The sequence below is a fragment of the Ictidomys tridecemlineatus genome, chromosome 11, assembly GCF_052094955.1.
Source record: "Ictidomys tridecemlineatus isolate mIctTri1 chromosome 11, mIctTri1.hap1, whole genome shotgun sequence".
In the NCBI taxonomy this organism is placed as follows: Eukaryota; Metazoa; Chordata; class Mammalia; order Rodentia; family Sciuridae; genus Ictidomys; species Ictidomys tridecemlineatus.
The window spans coordinates 50,873,850-50,894,115 of NC_135487.1; the positions used below are offsets into that span (position 1 = coordinate 50,873,850).

General features: G+C 43.0%; 1 protein-coding gene across 4 annotated transcripts in view; it reads left to right on the forward strand.

Moving 5' to 3' along the window:
• The first annotated feature begins 1,343 nt into the window (after window positions 1-1,343).
• Window positions 1,344-20,266, forward strand: part of Ak4 (adenylate kinase 4) — a 65,259-nt gene continuing 46,336 nt past the window's right edge. Inside the window, exons 1-2 of one of the 4 annotated variants that reach the window (XM_005337722.5) lie at window positions 1,344-1,361; window positions 1,893-2,166. In XM_005337722.5, the coding sequence (XP_005337779.1) occupies window positions 2,022-2,166 (145 nt within the window). In that variant the 5' untranslated portion in view covers window positions 1,344-1,361; window positions 1,893-2,021. Of the gene's footprint in view, window positions 1,362-1,527; window positions 1,544-1,892; window positions 2,167-5,920; window positions 5,944-20,266 lie in introns of those variants that run through there. The other 3 variants (XM_078026415.1, XM_078026416.1, XM_078026417.1) reach the window with 3 other exon arrangements.

Here is a 20,266-nt window from a genome sequence, read left to right on the forward strand (position 1 = left end):
CCCAGAAGCCCTTCCTCCTCTTTGATGCAGTGAAGGGCTGAAGGTGCTCAGTATATGGTCTAGAACACACTCTGAGATATATTAGGAGTTTAGTCAATGGTACAAATGCTGGTGTAAAGGTTGGTGTCCTGGGTATGGGGTTTGGTCAATTCTGTGCGTTGGAAGAGGAGAAGGATTGTGTGGTAGGATACAAGGCAAGCTCTACCCCTTGTCCCATCACAGAAACAGAGCCACCAGGAATTTAGAGAAGGTTCTTCTTCCCAGTGTCACTACTGTGTCCCTCACACTCTCTTGAGTTACAGATATTGGCGCTCAGAATTCTGCAGTGGATTGCCAAAGAGCAGGAGGCCTGCGGAAGGAAGAGCAAGAAAGAGTCTAGGCGGAATGCAAAGACATGTAGAAGCCATCCCTGAGCCCTTGCTGTAGATTTTTTTTTTTTTACTTTATTCTGCAGTGGAGAAATAAAGTATTGATTTTTTTTTTACTTAAGCAATATTTTCAACAACTGCATGGAAAATAGAATGGCGCGAAAGATGGAGAGTTAAGGGATTATGGTACTATTTAGTGTGGGAAATTGGAGGGCTGTGGGTAAGCTAAGAACAGAATGAAGAAAATATGGATGGGGATGTGCGGAGAGCTGCGCACAGAGACAGCTTCCATTTGAGTTGTGGGTGTGGGGCCAACATCTTAGACATGGAAATCCTTGGAATCAGTAGGCATTGCTCTAAGTTCCTGAGCACAAGTAAAAGACATCCCCTCCTTCTTCTTTCCCAAGGCGCTCGGGCTTTGGAATATGACAGGGTTCGAAACTACTTGTGGAACATCATTGCTATGCGCGCAGTGATTCGATCACTTGTTCATGGCTATGCCCCAAGCGCCCAGAAAAGTGTCTGGCACATAATAGGCGCTCACCAAAACGCTGTTGAATTATGTATAAAAGAATGAACGGTACCACGCCAAGACTCCTTTCCTGATCTATACCTGAAAGGTCGTTGAATAATGAAATCACATAGCTTCAAACTTGACAAGCGGAATACGCTCAACAAGTTGTTATTTTTCCTTTTCCTTCACAATAGATCCTAGGCAATACAAAAAAAGGGGGTTTCTTTCTCTTGCGTCGTTTCCACCTTCCTTCGCCTCCGCAGCCCCCACACGGTCTTGGGGAACACGTGGGCCTGGGGAGGCGGGGCGGGGGGAATAGAGGGGGCGCCGGCCGGTGGCTAGAACTGAGCTGGTCTCCCCGGCTTACGTAAGAAGCGATCCCGGGCGGCCGCCCTGGGCTCGGAGACTGAACAGGCGGAGGCGGCGCCGCCCATTGGGATCCGGGCTGGGTGTCTCTGGTGGCGCTACTTTCAGCCGAGGTGTGTTTATTTGCTTTTGGCTGAGAGGCGCGGGGCTCCGGCTCTGCGCCTGGCCCTTGGCTGAGGAGCGCATCTGCCAACCTCGGGCGGAGGTGGGCCCCTCCAATTGCGCGCGGGCGGCGGGCAGCGGCGGCGGCCACAGTGACTACAGAGAATGTGACAGCCGCCCGGGAGGGGCCGAGGTGCTGCCCACGTGCGGGAATCGCGCAGGGGCTCAGTCCCAGGATGCCCGGAGCGGCGGGGCGGCGGGGGCGCGCTTTGAGTCACCCCCTTATCTCGGTTTCCTTAGCTAGTCCGAGACTGGTTTGGGGATGCCTGGCCACACGACTCCCTCCTAGGACAAGGCGTGGGAGTGAGACAGCGGAAGGGATCGAGATTGGAACTGGCGGGCCGACCTCCGCGCCCCCGAGGGCTGACTACGCTGGGCGGGGGCATTGGAGTTCTCCATAACTGCTGCCTGGGGGCGAGGAGGTGGCGGAGGGCGGGGCTGAGGGGAGGGGTTGTCTTAAAAGTCTCTCCTTTCCCCAGTAGGGGCGGCAGGAGAGTCCCCGCGTGAGCAGAGGGTTCCTGAGGCAGGGGCCAAGAAACAAAGTTCGCGGGGCTGCCTCCGGGGCCGCTGTCTGGGCTGCCTGTTGGGCCGCTCGCCTCCTCGCGAAGGCCATGGCTTCCAAACTCCTGCGCGCGGTCATCCTAGGGCCGCCTGGCTCGGGCAAGGGCACCGTTTGCCAGAGGATCGCCCAGAACTTTGGCCTCCAGCATCTCTCCAGTGGCCACTTCTTGCGGGAGAACCTCAAAGCCAACACGGGTGAGGGGCTGTGGGGGGAGGGGCGGGGGTGAGCCGAGCGGGGTCGGTTTAGGCGGGGGAGAGACACTGTCTGAGAGGGGCCGGGTCTTCTCGGTCCCCGGCGCCCTTCCCCCGCCCGCGTGTGGCGGTGCAGGCTCCTACGTGCAGGAGAGCATGCAGCGGCTGCCCGCTGCCGCGCGGCTTAACCGCGCCCGGGGAGGAGGCACCGGCTCTGGGGAGGATAGTAGGAGGGACCTGCAGCTCCTCCTGCCTGGGTGGAAAAGCCCGTGACTACCGGGCTCAGGGAGCCAGAGCCAGGCAGCAGAAAACCCTGAGCTTCGCTTACACGCTGCCTACTTGGACCAAGCGGTCCCTCAGCCCCTGGGTCCCCTCCAGCCCATCCCCCAGCTCCCTAGTGAGCCGCGCGTCTCCTTCCCCAGCCTGAGCTCCCGGGGCCCAGCGCCGCCCACCTGTGGGAGTCCTGCCCCGCTGCGCGCTGGGGAGCCCACGGCACCGCTGGGCTTTCTACCGAGCGCCGCTTCAGCCCCTCGGCGTCGTCTTGGGCCTCGGGGCAGAGCCCTTGGTGGCGTTGAAAGGCCTATCAGTTCGCTCCCCTAAAGCTAAACTCTCCCCCACCAACTCCCTACCCCCCACCCGCCAAGCCGAGGCCTGGCCGCCAGGAGACTAAGGAGACTCGTTTTGTTAAATTACATTTTGAATCCAGCCTTCTTGGAAATGGCTTCTCGATTGCTTCCCTCGGCTGGCGTGGTGAAGCTGGGGATAGAGATCACCTATCTCCTACGGTAGTCTGACAGTGGTCAGCTCATCCCTTTTGCCTTCTCCCACTCCACGTTCATACCAGCTCCAAACAAATTGGCATGAAAAGGCGAGAGGTAGTGCTGGAGGTGCTGCCAGGTACACAGCCCTTCTGGGATGCGTGGTGCTCGTAATTAGCAACTCTCCTGGAAACATGTTATTGCAGACGGGGTCCTTGACTCTAGCCCGCAGTTCTCATCTTGTCCTAGGTGGTTATTGTCCATTACGGGCTAATTATCCAGGGATCTGCATTTCAGAAGCAGAGATTAGTGTGAAGAGGAGGGTGGAGGACAGTGCTGGGAAACAGGAGCAACGCTTTAAAAGCAAGGAATTGAGAACATCTGCAAAGCAGTTTATTCATTACCTCTTAAGCAGGTTGTAAAAGCAAGCTTTTATTCCCAAGAACACTCTTCCCCTCGCCCCCACGTTTCAGATGGAAACGTTATGTTTACCAGATTACACTTTGAATTTTCTCCTGTGGATATTGTTATCTCAAGCGGGCCTATTTTAATTTTAATACCACATTCAAATGTTTCTTATACTTTCTGTATTTGGAATGCAGTTTGGGGGGGAGGGTAGTCAGAGGGTTTTTTGTGAGGCTTCTCCTTGGGGGAGGAGAGTGCAGGACCTCAAGGTGACCTGGAGCCCATCCACAACACCCTCTATACCTGAATTGGTGACTTATTTCCTTCTGGCATGAAGGTATTCTCACTGTACCTCCTGGGGCTGGGCTCCTAGCCTTTCTTTTTAAAAGATCATTTGATGAGAAGTGGCTTCTTTTTGCAGGGTTTTGAAAACTTTCCACTTGCTATTCACCCTTCCCTCCCTTTGTTTTATACCATTTTAACTTTCCTCTCCTGAATTTTATTCTTTCAGGTATCTTCATTCTTCCACCCCCTCCTGTTTTCCCTTGGAGTAAGACGTGACTTTGAAAAGTTGAAATTTCTTTTTCTGGGTATCAAGGTTTTTTTTTTTTTTTTTGCATGAAACAATTAAAAAACTATCAGGAAAGAAGAGGCCAGCAATTTGTTATGGACTTGGGGCCTGTGACCTGAGATGATTTTTTCACACTTAGAAGGTTTAAGTGAGGCTGGGTATAGTGGCATATACCTATAGTTGCAGCGCTTGAGGCTGGGGTGGGTGGATGGCTAAGAATCCTAGAGACCCACTACCTGGTAAATAAAAAAGCATTCTACGGGTATTTATTTTTATATCTGTTATCTGCTGTTTGCTTTTTAGCTAATTTCCTGATAGAGAAGCACAACAACAGTGTATATGTATGCTTTTGTAGTTGAAGGTTTGAAGGAGATGATGAAACACAACAAAACCCCAGGAAATACAACCTTTGTTGGAATTTGAATTGGAAAGTAGCTCAGGCCATCTGCTGTAGCCTGGATTCAGGCACACTCCAGGCTGCATGGCTTTCTCCTTCAGCCACTCCCTGATGAAAGGCTGCTCTTCAGGAAAGGGCCACTCTGACATTGCTTCTGGGAAGTAAGCCTTTCCTTACCTGCCTTGGCAGAATCCACTTTTCCTCTTGTACATGCATAACCTGTTGATTTTGTTGCTACTGTTGCATATAGTTATAGCAACATAATAAATGCCTAATTCATCCAGGAGATATTTACTTAGTGCCTGGAATGTGTCAGTGTTCAAGGTGCTAGGGGCAATAGCATTGTTTTCTTTTGCAATGCTGGCAATCTAACCCAAGACCTTTTACATGCTAGGCAAGCTCTCTACTACTGAGCTATACTTCCAGCCCAAGCATCAAGATAATCTTGTTGTGCTCCTTGTTGCCCCTTCCACCTATACCAGATTCCATTAAACACTCTGAAACTGGAGTCTGGCAGATTACCCCAATGTACTACAAAGGGTTCAGTAAGTCTGTTGAAGGCATGGGACATTTACTGTCTACATCTTCGCCAGAAGTCAAATAGCAAGTCTATTCTGTTTAATTATCTCTGATCTGTGGGAAAAGTTTGTATTTGGATGGATCTGAGATTAGCTTCCTGATAACTGTTCCTTCCAAGGCTGCCTGGAGCAGTGCAGGCTGAGGCTTATCAAATACCTTTTTTGGAGGCCCACCCCCAATCTTTGGCTTGCTTGAATTTTCTTTAGCACACTGTGAGTAAATAGAAAGGAGAGTTACCTTAGATTGCCAGGGACTGGATCTTATTCTATCACAAAGAATGTTACTTTTTTCTTGTGTGTTTGTGTGTGCATACAGGTAGGTGTAATGAGTACATGGACACACAGAGCTGGAACTCTAAAATGACTACCATTAAAAATTCTAACCTTTAATGATAACTTCTTTTGCTGGGTCATATCTGAAGGATATGAAAATCCTTTTTCAAGTATTGGACAAATAGTGGTATTAAAAAAAGTCCCATTGTTCTATACTCGATCTGCTATCTCAAGTGCAGGGAAGCTGGCAGGTTTCCATTTGGGAGCATGTTGGACTTGATTGAGAGAAAGGATATTCAAACCTGTTTCTGCTCTTAATTAATATTAACTGCAGCTTTTACTGGAGTTTTGCAGATGGGACTAGCATGTCCAATTAGACTATGGGCTGAGTCTCTCTGAAAAGATGACCTCGTTCAAAGGGCTTAGGGTTTTTGGGTACTCATTAAGTGTAAATGTGTGTTATGTAAGAGTGAAAATTTCTGAGGATTGGAGAATAGAAAGGTTGTATTAAACTTGAGAGTCAGAATTCAACAGTGCATCTAAATTAACTTGAAATGATTAACCTTTTTGCAGATCCTACAGGGTCTTGGCTCATTCCAGGATCTCTAGAGCACACTATCTATATTCCATTTTTCCTTCTAGTTTGGGAAGATCTGAACAAAGCCCAGGTCCAGCAAGGATCTGACCAGTTTTAAAGCATCTCTCTAGTCCACAGGCTCATTCTACTTCAGCTTTTTATTTTTAGTTTCTTTGAGGATTTTCACAAGAATTTGGAGAGCACTATTTCTGACTTCAATAGTAAGTCTGCCTTAGCCTCTTGTACATCTGAATCTTTGTGTTCTTCCAGAATTATCATTTTGTTTAAAGCAGCCTTTTCTTTCTTGTTCTCTTTTTAAGTTTTGTTTTCTTTCTTTCTTTGGTAACGGGGATTGAACCCAAGTGCACTTAACCACTGAGCCATATCCCAGCCCTTTTTTAAATTTGAGATAGGGTCTCACTATGTTGTTTTGGTTGCTCAGTTGCTGAGGCTGGCTTTGAATTTGTGATCCTCCTGCCTCAGCCTCCCAAGTCACTGGGATTACAGGCTTGCTTGCTCCACTCAGTTAGGCTTTAGTTTTCTTTTCTTGTGGTATAGTATTGGGGATTGAGGCCCAGGATTATTTTACCTCTGAACCACCCACCCCGCCAACACACCTCAGCCCTTTTTATTTTTGGAGACAGGGTCTGGCTAAATTGTATAGGCTGGCTTTGAAATTGGCGATTCTCTTGCCTCATCCTCCCGAGTCCAAAGACATTTTTGTATCTATGTAATATTTCTTTCATTCAGCAGATATTACCTATTTACATATCCCATTGTTCCTAAGAGGTGAGAATCCATAAGGGGATTGAGCAAGTAGAAGAAAGGTACCTGTTGAATAAATAGAGTAGTATGAGAGGTGAGGTGTGTGTTATGAAGGAAATGGAATGGTAATAATTAGTGACTAGGGTTAGGGTGGCTGTCTTGGGTTGTGTGATTGGGGAAGACCTCCCCAGCAGATGAATATCTCCATTCATACCATACCATGGGACGATCTAGGAGCAGAACTTTCCAGAGAAAGAACAAGTGCAAAAGCCCTTAGGTGAGAACATGCAGAGTTTGTTTGAGAAAGAGAAAGAAGTCTTATGAGCAGAAGGGATACAGAAGTGAGTCAGATCAGAGACTTGACCAAGTGTGAGATCAGGGAGAGCCTTAAGGATTCTGGTGAAAACTGAATTTTATTCTAAAGGCAGTGAAAAGCCATTGAAAGGTTTAAAGTCAGGCAGTGATACAGGTAAATTTACCTTTTCAAAGCTGACTTTTTTTTCATGCTGTGTAGAGAAGTGACTCCAGGTGAGCAAGAGTGGTACCAGGGAGCCCCGTGTAAATGGGAAGAGTGACAAAGTCAGAAACAGAGGGAGATCCTTTTAAAGGCAGAGCCCACTGGTCCCAGTAAGTTGACTGTGAGAGGTAATGGGGAGAAAGTCTAGAGGGAGTTCCCAGGATATTGGCCTGAATATGTGCCTGGGTAAATGTACCTTAGATGGGTGTCTAATCAATTTTGTATGGAGTGTTTGCATTATTTGCTGTTTAAGAATGCTCTTATGAATGTTATTTTATATAAATCACTAGATACATATACTTTCTTTGGAATATTTCTAACTACTGTTCTGAAAGTTTTTGAACCACAGGGGAATAACAGAGTCTTAAATTTAACTTAAAGATAATCCAGTCAAGTTCATTCTTTCTGCTGAGCATTGAACCCAGGGCCTTGTACCCGCTAAGGAAGCACACTCTACCCTGGAATTCTATCCTCAGCCCTTCAGACAACTTCTTGGCAGCTTATTGGTGCTACTTTATTCATGTACTTTGGGGCTTTTAAAAAAAGAAAGAAAGAAAAAGAAATTTATGCTTTTTTTTGGCCAGGGTGGGTGGGTGGGGGTAACCTGGGATTGAATTCAGGTGTGCTTACTCAGTGAGCCATATCTCCCGCCCTCTTTATTTTGAGACAGGTTCTCACTAAGTTGCCAAGACTGGCATTGAAATTGGGATCCTCCTGTCTCAGCTTCCCAAGTCTTTGGGATTACAGGCTTACATCACTGTGCCTGGCAGTTATTAAAGATTTAGAAAGCTAGGAAAGATGGAGACAGTTGTATTCCACTTTCTGGAAAAGATAGTTACTTTTCTGTAACTTTCTGGAAACAATTAACTACTAATACTTTTGTATACAGTATATTGTTACAGAATGTTTTTTAGGAATACATACAAACACACCCCACATATACAATATGTAAATTTTGAAAATTGCTTGCTTTATTTAACACTGTGGTATTTAACATTTTCCAAAGCTGTTAAGTATTGTTCTTTAATATGAACTCAATTCCCATCTACTGTATTCTAATGTGATTTATTTCTTTTACAAAAAGGTAAGGCATGCAAATGATAAAACTTTCAAGTACACTAGGATTAGAGTAGAAAGTTTCCCTCCCATCCCTGGACTTTGACTCTTCTGTTCCTCTTGAACCTGTTTTTTTTTTTTTTAACTTTTCATGGATATTCATCCAAAGAATTTGCATACATTTACTGCATGTATATATATGTATAGCAATGGCTTTTATATAAATTAACATATATTTTTTGTTTTACAATTATAAAAATATACAAATGTTAAAAAAAAACAAACCCACCAAACTGTTGATTGTGGATATCTAGGGGAGGTGCCTCTTTGAGAGGGTGCTTCTATGTTACACTTTCTATATTTAAAATGTTTCCATAGATTATTTTTATAACTACATAATTCAATAAAATTAACACTGGTAGAATATTATTAACTAATCTCTAGGCATTATTTCGATGTCAGCAGTTTTTTTCATGAATGTTTCTGGTCCAGGACCCAATTTAGCATTGTACATTGCATTTAGTGCCATGTTCTTCTCATCTTTAATCTGTGAGAATTTCTAAAAAAAACCCCTTATTTTCATCTTGTATGACTTTGACCTTTTAAAAAAGGTTCTTATTTTTATGTTTTCATTTTTACTTTCTTCTTTGAAGAATAAACCATAATTTGGGTTATCAGGTGTTTTCTCATGATTACATTGAGATTGTGTTTTTTGGTAAGAATACCATGGAAGTGCTGGGCACAGAGGCACATGCCTGTAATCCCAGCTATTGGGAGGCTGAGGGAAGAGGACTACAATTTTGAGCCCAGTCCAGACAATTTAATGAGACCCGGTTTCAAAGTAAAAAGTAAAAAGGACTGGGGTTGTAGGTCGGTGGTAGCACTACTGGGGTTCAATCCCCAATATGTGGAAAAATACAAAAGATATCATAGAAGCAATATCCTTTCCTCAGGGTAAGGCAGCAGTTTTTCTGTTTGAAGGAAATACTGAGGCTGGGGATGTAGCTTAGTGGTGGAGCACTTGCCCAGTATGTTGGAGGTCCTGGCTTTGATTCTCAGCAACACATACACACACACACACACACTCACACTCTCTCTCTCTCTCTCTCTCTCTCTCTCTCTCTCTCTCTCTCTCTCTCTCTCTCTCTCTCATACACACACACACACACACGTACAAAATTATTCTGGAACTAGTGTTTGAACCCAGGAGTGCCCAACCACTGAGTTACACCTCAGCAACTTGTATTATTATTATTTTTTTTAAGAGAGAGAGAGATAGAATTTTAATATTTATTTATTTTTTAGTTTTCGGCGGACACAACATCTTTGTATGTGGTGTTGAGGGTCGAACCCGGGCCACAAGCATGCCAGGCGAGCGCGCTACCGCTTGAGCCACATCCCCAGCCCCCTTGTATTTTTATTTTGAGAAAGGGTCTCACTGAGTTGCTTAGTGCCTCACTTTAGCTGAGGCTTGCTTTGAACTCGTGAGTCTCCTGTCTCAGCCATCCGAGCTGCTGGGATTATAGGCGTGCACCACAGTGCCTGGCCTGGTTGAAGTTTTGAAGACTATCCTGGCGTAGACAGATATGTAGTTAGAGAAAGAGGGGGCTCATGGAACCCTGGTCCCACAGAGGTCTTCAGGCTGTATTCTGAGGTCTACTGATTTACCTGGAACCCTTGATGTGAATTGATGTACAAAGCATTCTGCACTAAATACATATTCCATTACTTTTTTTTGGGGGGAGGGGTATTGCTAGGGATTAAACCCAGGGCCTTATGCATGCAAGTCAAGCACTCTATCAACTGAGCTATATCCCTAGCCCTCATTACATGTTTGAATGCCTGGGAATAGGGGCTTGTGAGATGCAAAGTCACGATACAAAGTCAGTTCTCTACAGGAGCTGCTGAGTTTATTGGCAGAGGCAGACCAACATACAAGTAGGAAATAAAGCAATGGTGACAGCAAGATGTGCGTGCTTGGGTTTGGGGGGACACAGGGAAGAGAGAGTTTACCTAGCATTGAGGTAGAGGTATAATTGGGGATGGCTTTTTAGAGGAGCTAATCCTTGAACTGAATAACACCATGAGCCCAGCTATCAAATGAAGGTTAGGGGGCTTTCCTGACTCCTGCGACTTGTACTCTAGAGCTATTTGTGGTGCACTAGAATTCATGGGCACACCTTACATATTATCATTTTAGTCTTCATTAATCCTAATTATACTCTCAAAGGAAAGAATGTATGGTGTTGATGTTTGAGTCCAGGGCCTTGTAAAGTTCTATGTACATTGAGCTACACACCCTAGCCCTCCCCTAGCCCAAGGAAAGAGTTGTTGCACCTGTAACAACCTGTCACCTTGTCAGCTCCCATTGTTTGTGCTTTCTTTTAAGGTACATATAAATATAATATTATTGTAGTCTTTGAAGGTTTTTAAATTTCTGCTTCAAACTTCCTGGAACTCAATATGGCAAATAATCATTCATGAAACTTATATTTTGCTTCAGATTATTAGTTATAAATCCATCCATCATGAAGAGCATATTGAATGATCTATTCTTTTCAAAATCTAGCAGGTAAATGGCATTATGTTATGCTAGTATATCTGTATATTTGTCTTTACTATGAGAGGGTTTATGAACTGGAAATTGTTTTTTTGGTAAAGTTTTAGACAGTGTGCTTTCACATTGGGTCTTATCTTAACCATGTATTTCCCTTGGCGAACTTTTTTTTTTTTTTTTTGGTGATACTGTGGATTGAATTCAGGTACTGTGGTTTGAAATTGGACATGCTTAGGTAAGTGCTCTATTACTGAGCTGCATCCCCAGCCCAACTAAAAATATATATTTTTGGCACTGGAGATTTAATCCAGGGGCACTCTACCACTGAGCCACATTCCTAGCCCTTTATATTTTTTATTTTGAGACAGGCCTCACTAAGTCTCTGGCTTCAAATTTGTGATCCTCCTGCCTCAGCCTCCTGAGCTGGTGGGACTACAGGCATGCACCACAATGTCTGGCCAAATTAAACATTTTTTAAAGGGTTAAGTAATTAGTAGAGGTTTTTAAGGATTACTCTGTGCTTTCCACTCGCTGCTCTTGACGTATAATTCTCGGGTTGGCCTTTAAGACAGTACAAAATGTCCCATTTGTACCTCTTCACCAAGTCCAGTGTAGATGGTTGATGTTTTATTTTAACACTTCGACCTCCAAGCCCTGATAGTTCTTGTAATAAACATGTTTGGCAGCAGGCATTCCTTACTTAGCCAGAGGGATATTGAAACGATGCGAAGTTACTCTTGCTCATCATTCTGAAGAAGCTAGAAATCAACTATTTTGTAGTCCTCAGCACTTTCTTTTTGGTAACATTAACGTGTGACCCAGGCACTTAGTAATTCTTGCAGCTTGGTCATAATTAACAACTTGTCGTGGATAAAGCATTTGGCAGGCTCTGGACTAGCTAATGTGTGCCTGCTATCTCTAACCTACATGCAAATCTATCCAGAAGTTGTTATATAATATTAAAATAAATGAACTTGGAGGGTGGATAACTTGCCATTTGTCAACTAGTTACTTATTTTATTTTATTTATTTTTCAGTACCAAAGATTAGACCCAGGGGTACTTTACCACTGAGCCATATCCCCAGCATTTCTTTTTTTTTTTTTTTTTGAGACAGGATAGCTCTAAGTGTCCAAGCTTCCCTTGAACTTGTGTTCTGTGTGCCTCAGCCACCAAGTAGCTGGGATTACAGGCATAAGCCTTCACGCCCTGGCTTTAAACTTTTTTTTTTTTTTTTTTTTGTACCAGGGACTAAACCCAAGGATGCTTAACTACTAAGCCATATCCTTTATTTTTATTTATTTATTTATTTTTTGAGACAGGGCCTCCCTAAATTGCTTAGGGCCTTACTAAGTTGCTGCTTTTGAATTTGCCTCCTGAGTGCTGGGATTACAGGTGTGTGCCACGATGCCTGGTTAAAACATTTTTTTATAAGGGCCTTAATCTAATTAATAGGAGAGGAGACCTCATGACCCCTCCCCTCTTCACCCATCTTGGCAGTAAAGTTCCAACCTTTGCATTGTAGGGTACAAAATTCAGATTGCAATATGGCTGGAAGAGGATCATTGCAAATCAGTACTGCAAGCTGAGGTTCAGAAGGCTTTTTAAGGGTAGGCTAGTGGAGTGTGAGTTGTTTTTTTTTTTTTTTTTTTTTTTGTCCCAAAAACATTTTTAAAACAAATCTATGGCTTGGGATGTGGCTCAAGTGGTAGCACGCTCGCCTGGCATGCGTGCGGCCCGGGTTCGATCCTCAGCACCACATACCAACAAAGATGTTGTGTCCGCCGAGAACTAAAAAAAAAAAAAAAACAACAAAACAAATCTATTAAAAAGGAAGCACTGACACCCCCCCAACCCCCCCCCCCCAAAAAAGGACCTAAACTGTTCTAAAATAGAAACCATCTGTGGTTGTAAGGAGGTAAAAGAAGTTGCTTCTCATGATGATGGCATGAGTTCTGGAATAGTGCCTGAGCTTAGTGTTACTTCATTAGTCATTTGACAGATGTTTCTGTGCCTGCATTAGGTTCAGAGAGGCATGCAAAAGTAAAACTTGCTCTCTGCCCTTGAGGCACTTACAACCCAGGGTGCAAATTCTAGGTTTCATTATGTTCCCATGGGCATGTATGTTTACATCTGCAGACGCTGTTTTGAGGTACCTTTGGCTTGGAATGCTTCTCATACTTCTGGGAATCTTAGAGACTGTTTTCAGTCTCCTCACTTCCACGAAGCTTTTCCAAAACTGTTGCAGTTAAAGGTTGTTTTCTTTTTTGTTGTTGTTGTTCCTGGAATGAACCCAGAGGTTCTTATTCACTGAACCATATCCCCAGCCCAAGGGAAGACAAGTTAGATTATGAAGGTAGATCTCTTTGAGGAGGTGATGTTTAAGCTGATTTCTGAATGAGGGTAGGAACCAGATGTGTGAACATTTGGGGGCAGAAGGAATAACATGTAGAAAGACCTCATGTAGTGCTGAACTAACCTTTCCTTCCTATACTGGGGATTGAACCCAGACCTTGCACATGCAAGGCAAGTTGCTCTGCTGCTGAGCTATATTTCCAGCCCTTTATGTTTATGTTTTGAGACTAGGTCTGGTTTAGTTAATGAGTTTGGCCTCAAATTTGTGATCCTCCTGTCTCAGCCTCTTGAGGGGCTGGGATTACAGGCATGAGTCACTGTGAACTTTAAGTGCAGAAATGAGAAGAGGAGGTCCATAAACCCCTTTGGAGCACTGTGCATGAGGAACAGATGGTAAGAGCCAGGCACAGTGGTGACACACACCTGTAATCCCAGTGGCTCACCTATAGTCCCAGTGGCTCAGGAGACTGAGGCAGGAGGATCACAAGTTCATAAACCAGCCTCAGCAATTTAGTGAGGCCCTAAGCAACTCAGTGAGACCCTGTCTCTAAATAAAATAAAATAAAATATAAAAAGGGGCTAGGGATGTGGCTTAGTGGTTAAGTGCCCCTGCCCCTGAGTTCAATCCCTGGTACTAAAAAAGAAAAAGAAAAAAAAAAAGGAGCCTTTTAAGGCATGGCCAGGAGTTTGGGCTTTATTAAAACTGGATGGAAATCCACTGGGTCCTTTTTCTTTTAGTGGGGACTATTTTAAAAAAACATACAGCAGCTTTACTGAGATATAATTTGTACACAATAAAATTTTATTCTTTTTTTTTTAATTTGTTTTTTTTTTTTTTTTTTTAGAGAATTTTTAATATTTATTTTTTACTTCTTGGCAGACACTACATCTTTGTTGGTATGTGGTGCTGAGGATCGAACCCGGGCCACACACATGCCAGGCGAGCGTGCTACCCCTTGAGCCACATCCCCAGCCCCCAAAATTTTATTCTTTAAAAATACACAGATCAGTGGGCCAGGGATATAGCTCAGCTGATAGAATGCTTGCCTTGCATGCACAAGGCCCTGGGGTTGATTTCAGTGCCACAAAAAAAAAAAAAAAAAAGAAAGAAAGAAAAAGAAAAGAAAAAAAATGCACAGATCAATGGTATTTAGTATTTTACTATTGTAAAACTTTCACCATTATCTAATTTCAGAACATTTTCATTAACCCTGAAAGGAACCCTGTGCCTCTTAACAGTCACTCTCCGTTTGTTTGCCTTTCCAGCCTCTGACGGTGATTGCCAAGTTCTGTTTGTATGGATTTGTCTATTCTAGATATTTCATATAAATGGAATTATGCAATATGTAACTTTTTTGTGTCTTATTGTCCAGGCTGGCTATGAATTTTTAATCCTCCCACCTCAGTTTCCTAAATTGCTGGGATTATAGGCGCATACCTTAATCCTTCTCATTGTCAAACAACATTCAGTTACCTGGATATACCATGTTTTTTTTTTTAGAGCAGAAAAATATTGGCTTTCTTAATATATACCATGTTTGTTTGTCTGTTCATTGGATGTTGGACAGTTGGATTGTTCCCTGCTAGGGACACTCATATACTAGTTTTTGTATGGATATATGTTTATTTCTCCTGGGTATACACCTGTGAGTTGAACTACTGGATCACTTGGTAGCTCTGTGTTTAACACTTGGAAGAACTAACGAAGTTTACCAAAGCAGCTGTGCCATTTTACATCTCACCAGCAGTAATTGCTGGTTCTACTTCAGATCATAGCAAACATTTTTTTTTTTTAATGGTATTGTGGACTGAATCTAGGGCTTTGTATTTACTAGGCAAGTGCTCTACAACTGAATGATACTCAGCCCTTTCAAAAGAATTTTTTTTTTGTTAATTTTTATTTTTAGACAGGGTCTTGCTAAGCTGCTGAGGCTGTCCTTGAATTTGCAATCCTCCTGCCTCAGCCTTCTGAGTCTGGGATTACAGGCATGTACCACAGTGCCCAACCCATTTGTTTTTGTCTGTCATTTTGGTTTGGGCTCCTAGTCAGTATAAAGTGATATTTCACTGGTTTTGATTTACATTTCCTTAAGGACTAATGGTGTTGAACCTATTTTTCTCCATTTGTGTATTTTTTGATAAATGTCTATTCAAATTCTTTGTCTATTTTAATAATAAAAAGGCTGGTTTGCCTTTTTATTATTGAGTTCTTTATATATTTTGGATATAGGTCCCTTGGAAGGTATATCATTTAAAAACTTTTTTTTTTCATTCTGTGGATTGTTTTTTCATTTTCTTGGTGGTACCCTGGGAAGCACAAGTTTTTTATTTTGATGAAATCAGGCAAGCCAGTGTTATTCTTTTGCTGTGTATGCTTTTGGTGTTGTACTGAGAACTGTTTCCTGATCTCAGATGAAGCCATTGTTTAAAATACTGGATTAACATCTGATTCACATTTTGAATATCATTTAGATTATTGGAAATTGAATTGGAAGTTTCCAGAATGAAATTAGGAACAACAATTAAGAGGCTATCATACTATCAGCAGTCAGGGATAGACTTTAAACTTCATTGAGCATTTGTAAGATCAGTGTATTCTAACAGCATTTTGTTCACAGGAATAAGAAATGGTCTCCACCTTTAAGAAATTTATAAGGCAAAATATACATTCACTTCTTTATATAAGCCAGATGTGATGGTTGCTAGAAATTGAAAAAAAAATTGAAAACAGTAAGAAGAATTACTTAAACAGCTTCTTTCTGTATTTCTTTCTTCTTTTTTTATAATATATTTTTAGTTGTTGATGGACCTTTATTTTATTTAAGGCAAGCGCTCTGCCACTGAGCCACAACCCCAGTCCCTCTTGCTTTTTTTTTTTTTGTCACTAATGTAATACTTTTTTTTTCTCTCCTTCTGAGGGAGTGGGGGGACACTGGGAATTGAATGCAGGGGCACTTTACCATTGAGTTACAATTCTTTTTTTATTTTATCAGCCGTTTTTTATTTTTTATTTTGAGACAGGGCCCAAGTTGCTTAGAGCCTTGCTAAATTGCTGAGATTGGCTTCCAATTTATGATCCTCTTGCCTCAGCCTCCAGAGTCACTGGGATTATAGGCATGTGCCACAGTGCCTGGCTGAATGGTTTTTAGGTGAAAGATCTCTCTTTTTTTGGGGGGGGAGTGGGTACCAGGGATTGAACTCTCAGGGGCACTTGGCCACTAAGCCACATCCCCAGCCCTATTCTTTCTTTAAAAAATATTTATTATTTAGTCATTGGTAGACACAACCTCTTTATTTTATTTTTATGTGGTGCTGAGGATAGAACCCAGTGCCTCACACATGCTAGGTGAGTTCTCTACCTCTGAGCCACAACCCCAGCCCTGCCAGCCCTATTTTGTATTTTATTTAGAGACAGGGTCTCATTGAGTTGCTTAGTGCCTCACTTTTGCTGAGGCTGGTTTTGAATTTACGATCCACCTGCCTCAGCTTGTGGGGCCGCCGGGATTATAGGCGTGTGCCACCGTGCCCAGTTTAGGTGAGAGATCTTCATGGGAATAGCCAATGTTCTTTGCACGACAACTATAAAATATTGATTGCATATATGAGTCTAATTTCTCAGTTTTTTAAAATGACAACTATAAGTTCCATCTCAGGACATAATTTAGTTTTTTTCAAAAGATGAATTAATTTTTGATTTAACACTAATGGCAGTGACTTAGTTTTAAAAATATCAAGTCTTAGCTGTCAATGGTTGGCATATGCCTATAATCCCAGTTACTCAGGAAGGTGAGACAGGAGGTTCACAAGTTCAGCCCCCCAAAAGGCTGGGGATGCATGTAGGTCCATAGTAGAGCATTTGTGGGTTCAATCCCCTGTAATCTCTCCAATTCTACCCACCCCCTAACACACAAACTCTCTAGCTTAGATCAGGTGCAAGATCTCAGTTTGCACTGAATTCAAGAATTTGTTTTGGTTTTTCAAAGTTCTTAGGGACTAAACACTATGCATAACAATGTGTTTTTTAATTCTTCCATTTTTTAAAGTCTCAGAATTGAAAGGGATTTCAAGTCATTCTGTCCAAGTATGCTGGATCTCTTCTATGGCAGCTGACAATTAACAAACTCACTGCCTGTGTAAGCAGGCTCTTTCATTGGTGGACAGGTCTAATTGTTAGAAGGCTTATTTTTTTTCCCCCTTGTACTGAGACGAAAGCCAACTCCTTGAAACTGTCATCAATAAACTGCCATCCATTTGTCCAACTTCAGTCGCGAGATCACATAAATTAAATCCATTAGCTCTTTAGATAATTGAAAATAGTTTCAAGGCACCACTTTACCAATTTAAGGTGCCTTTTTCCCCCCACCACAGAAAGCAGCCTTAGTTCCATGCACTCTTGGTCCCATGGTCACATTTCTTTTTTTTTTTTTTTTTCAAGGAGAGAGTGAGAGGAGAGAGAGAGAGAGAGAGAGAGAGAGAGAGAGAATTTTTTTTTTAATATTTATTTTTTAGTTCTCAGCAGACACAACATCTTTGTTGGTTATGTGGTGCTGAGGATCGAACCTGGGACGCACGCATGCCAGGCAAGCGAGCGCGCTACCGCTTGAGCCACATCCCCAGCCCCTCTTTTTTTTTTTTTAAATGTATTTTTTTTTTAAGAGAGAGTGAGAGAGGAGAGAGAGAATTTTTAATATTTATTTTTTAGTTCTCGGCGGACACAACATCTTTGGTATGTGGTGCTGAGGATCGAACCCCGGGCCGCACGCACGCCAGGCGAGCGCGCTACCGCCTGAGCCACATCCCCAGCCCCCCATGGTCACATTTCTATATTCTTTTTCAGAACTATTCACCATGACTCTGCCAGGATGGCCCCCCAAAACTGGCTCGCTGTACATGTTGTAAATTTGCTCTCCATTTTCTACTTCTTCTAAATCACTACATTATTTGGGTAGTATTTCTGAATGTTGTCCTGTAGTGCACATTAACTCAGTCTTATAAAAGCCTATGATACCTAAGAGTACATGCTGGGGTCACCTCAAAACCTAAGTGTAGATAGTATCGACTCTGGGCTACTAGAACCTGTAGTTCTATCCTTTGAGTCAGGAGCCAGAAACCCTTTCCCTTGGCCATGCTGAGGCTTAGGATGGCATGTGGAATTGATGGCAGGAACTGCTGGGAGCATGGAGGAATTATCACTTAGCCTAAATATTGTAGGAGGTTGATCAGCAATAAACAATTCAATACTACATTTGTCCAAATTGTCTTCAATTATAGTTTATTTGGGTTGTTTCCCACATAGTTGTTTTCTAAGTCTCAAACTATATTGATTTATGTTCAGTGTCTCCCTGTTGCAAATGATGCAAAGCTCCCAGCTTAGTGTGGTTTTCAGGATGTAGTCTCTGGAGCCAGGTGGCTCAATTTGGAATCTGAAAGTGTCCGCCCTGTCTCCATGACCTTGGGCAAGGCAGCCAACCTTTTTGTGTTTCCTCACTTAAATGATGGTTATGGCAGAGATACCTCATAGGTTTTCCTGGTGAGTGTTAAACAAGATAGTTTTTTTGGCATGTTTGAGACTAGAGTGAGGCAAGTGAGGCACTGTCCCCCAGTGACAGATCTAAGGGGACACAAAATCTCAGCAATCAAGATAAATAGTAGTTTAATGCAACAAGATGCCAGAAATTAATAAATTTTGTTTATTTTTCATACTGGGGATTGAACCCAGGGGAGCTACATTCCCAGCCTTTATTTTGAGACTGGGTCTCACTAAGTTTCTCTGGTTGGCCTGGAACTTGCTCTCCTCCTACCTAAGCCTCTCAAGTACTGGAATTACAGGTGTGTGCCATCATGTCTGATTTTTTATTTTAAGAGATGGGTCTATCTTTCCATTCTTTTTTTTGGTGGTGCTGGGAATTGAACCCAGGACCTTGTGCATGTGAGGCAAGCACTCTACTGAGCTATACTCCTATCCCCGGGTCTGCTATCTTTCCCAGACTAGAGTGTAATATTAGTCATAGGTGTGATCCCACAACTGAACACATAGACACCAGTTTGGCATTATTAGCACACTAGGCAGCCTGAAACTTCCAGACTTAAGCAATCTTGCCTCCTCAGACTGCAGTTGCTGGGACCATGGGTGTGTGTCACTGCACCAGGCTCAGAATGCCAAAATTTTAAAGATCAGATCCAGTCAGGTATCCTGTGCACACCTTTGACTCCAGCTACTTGAGAGGCTGAAGCAGGAGGATTACAAGTTCAAGGCCAGCCTCTGCAATTTACTGAGACCCTGTCTCAAAAAGGGCTGGAGATATAGGTCAGTGGTAAAGCACTCCTGGGTTCAATTCCCCAGTACTGTAAAGATAAATAAAGACCAGATCCAACAGAATTGGGATTAGAGTGAGGTGAGAGAGTGAGTTGGGCAAATGTGTGGTTGGATCCTGTTTGAATCTGAAATTTTCCTAGTAGAATTTTTTCCTTTCTCCTCCTCCTCCTCCTCCTCCTCCTTTTCTGTTGTCATAGATGGACAACATGCCTTTATTTTATGTGCTTATTTTTGTATGCAGTGCTAAAGATCGAACCCAGTGCCTCACACATGCTAGACAAGCATTCTGCCACTGAGCTACAGCCCCAACCCATTTTTTCTTTTTTTAATTTAAAAATACTGTTCTAGACAGATGTGGTGGGCACACCTATGGTCCCAGGTACTCTGGAGACTGAGGCAGGAGGATCATTTGAGCCCAGGAGCTCAAGGCCAGCCTGGGCAACTAGAAAAAAAGCAATAACATCTATTTTAATTAGTGTTTTATTTGTTTTTGTAAGTCATTCTACCCTGTATCTCATGTTAGCCCCGCTAGTCCGCAGGTTACTCTGTTAGTGTTTGTTGTGAGTAATCAATTTATATTTGTGTTTTTGTAGGAAATGAATTTTGATAGCCTCCTAAGATCTCCTGCCCACCAACCCCAGATACATATTTCTGTTAGATTGTCTCAGAAAACAGATACATATTTCATTATCCAGGATCAGTTTTAGGATATTGGAGGGTGTATTCTTCCTTGTTTTCTACTAGAGGTGTTTTCAATGTCATGTTTCAAACACTGCAGGAGCACAAACTCCAGAAAATAAAAAATAGGTGCACTAGCTGGGTAGAGCAGCAGAGCCAAACCAGCAGCACCAAACACCGCTCTTCTTGGGTAGCTGGGATTGTGAAAGACAAGCCAGAGATGGTGTCGAGCCCCAGCTGGAACTGCTGCTGGTGGCACGAAGCGTTCTAAGTGACAGGAGCCAGGAACTCACTGGGGCTG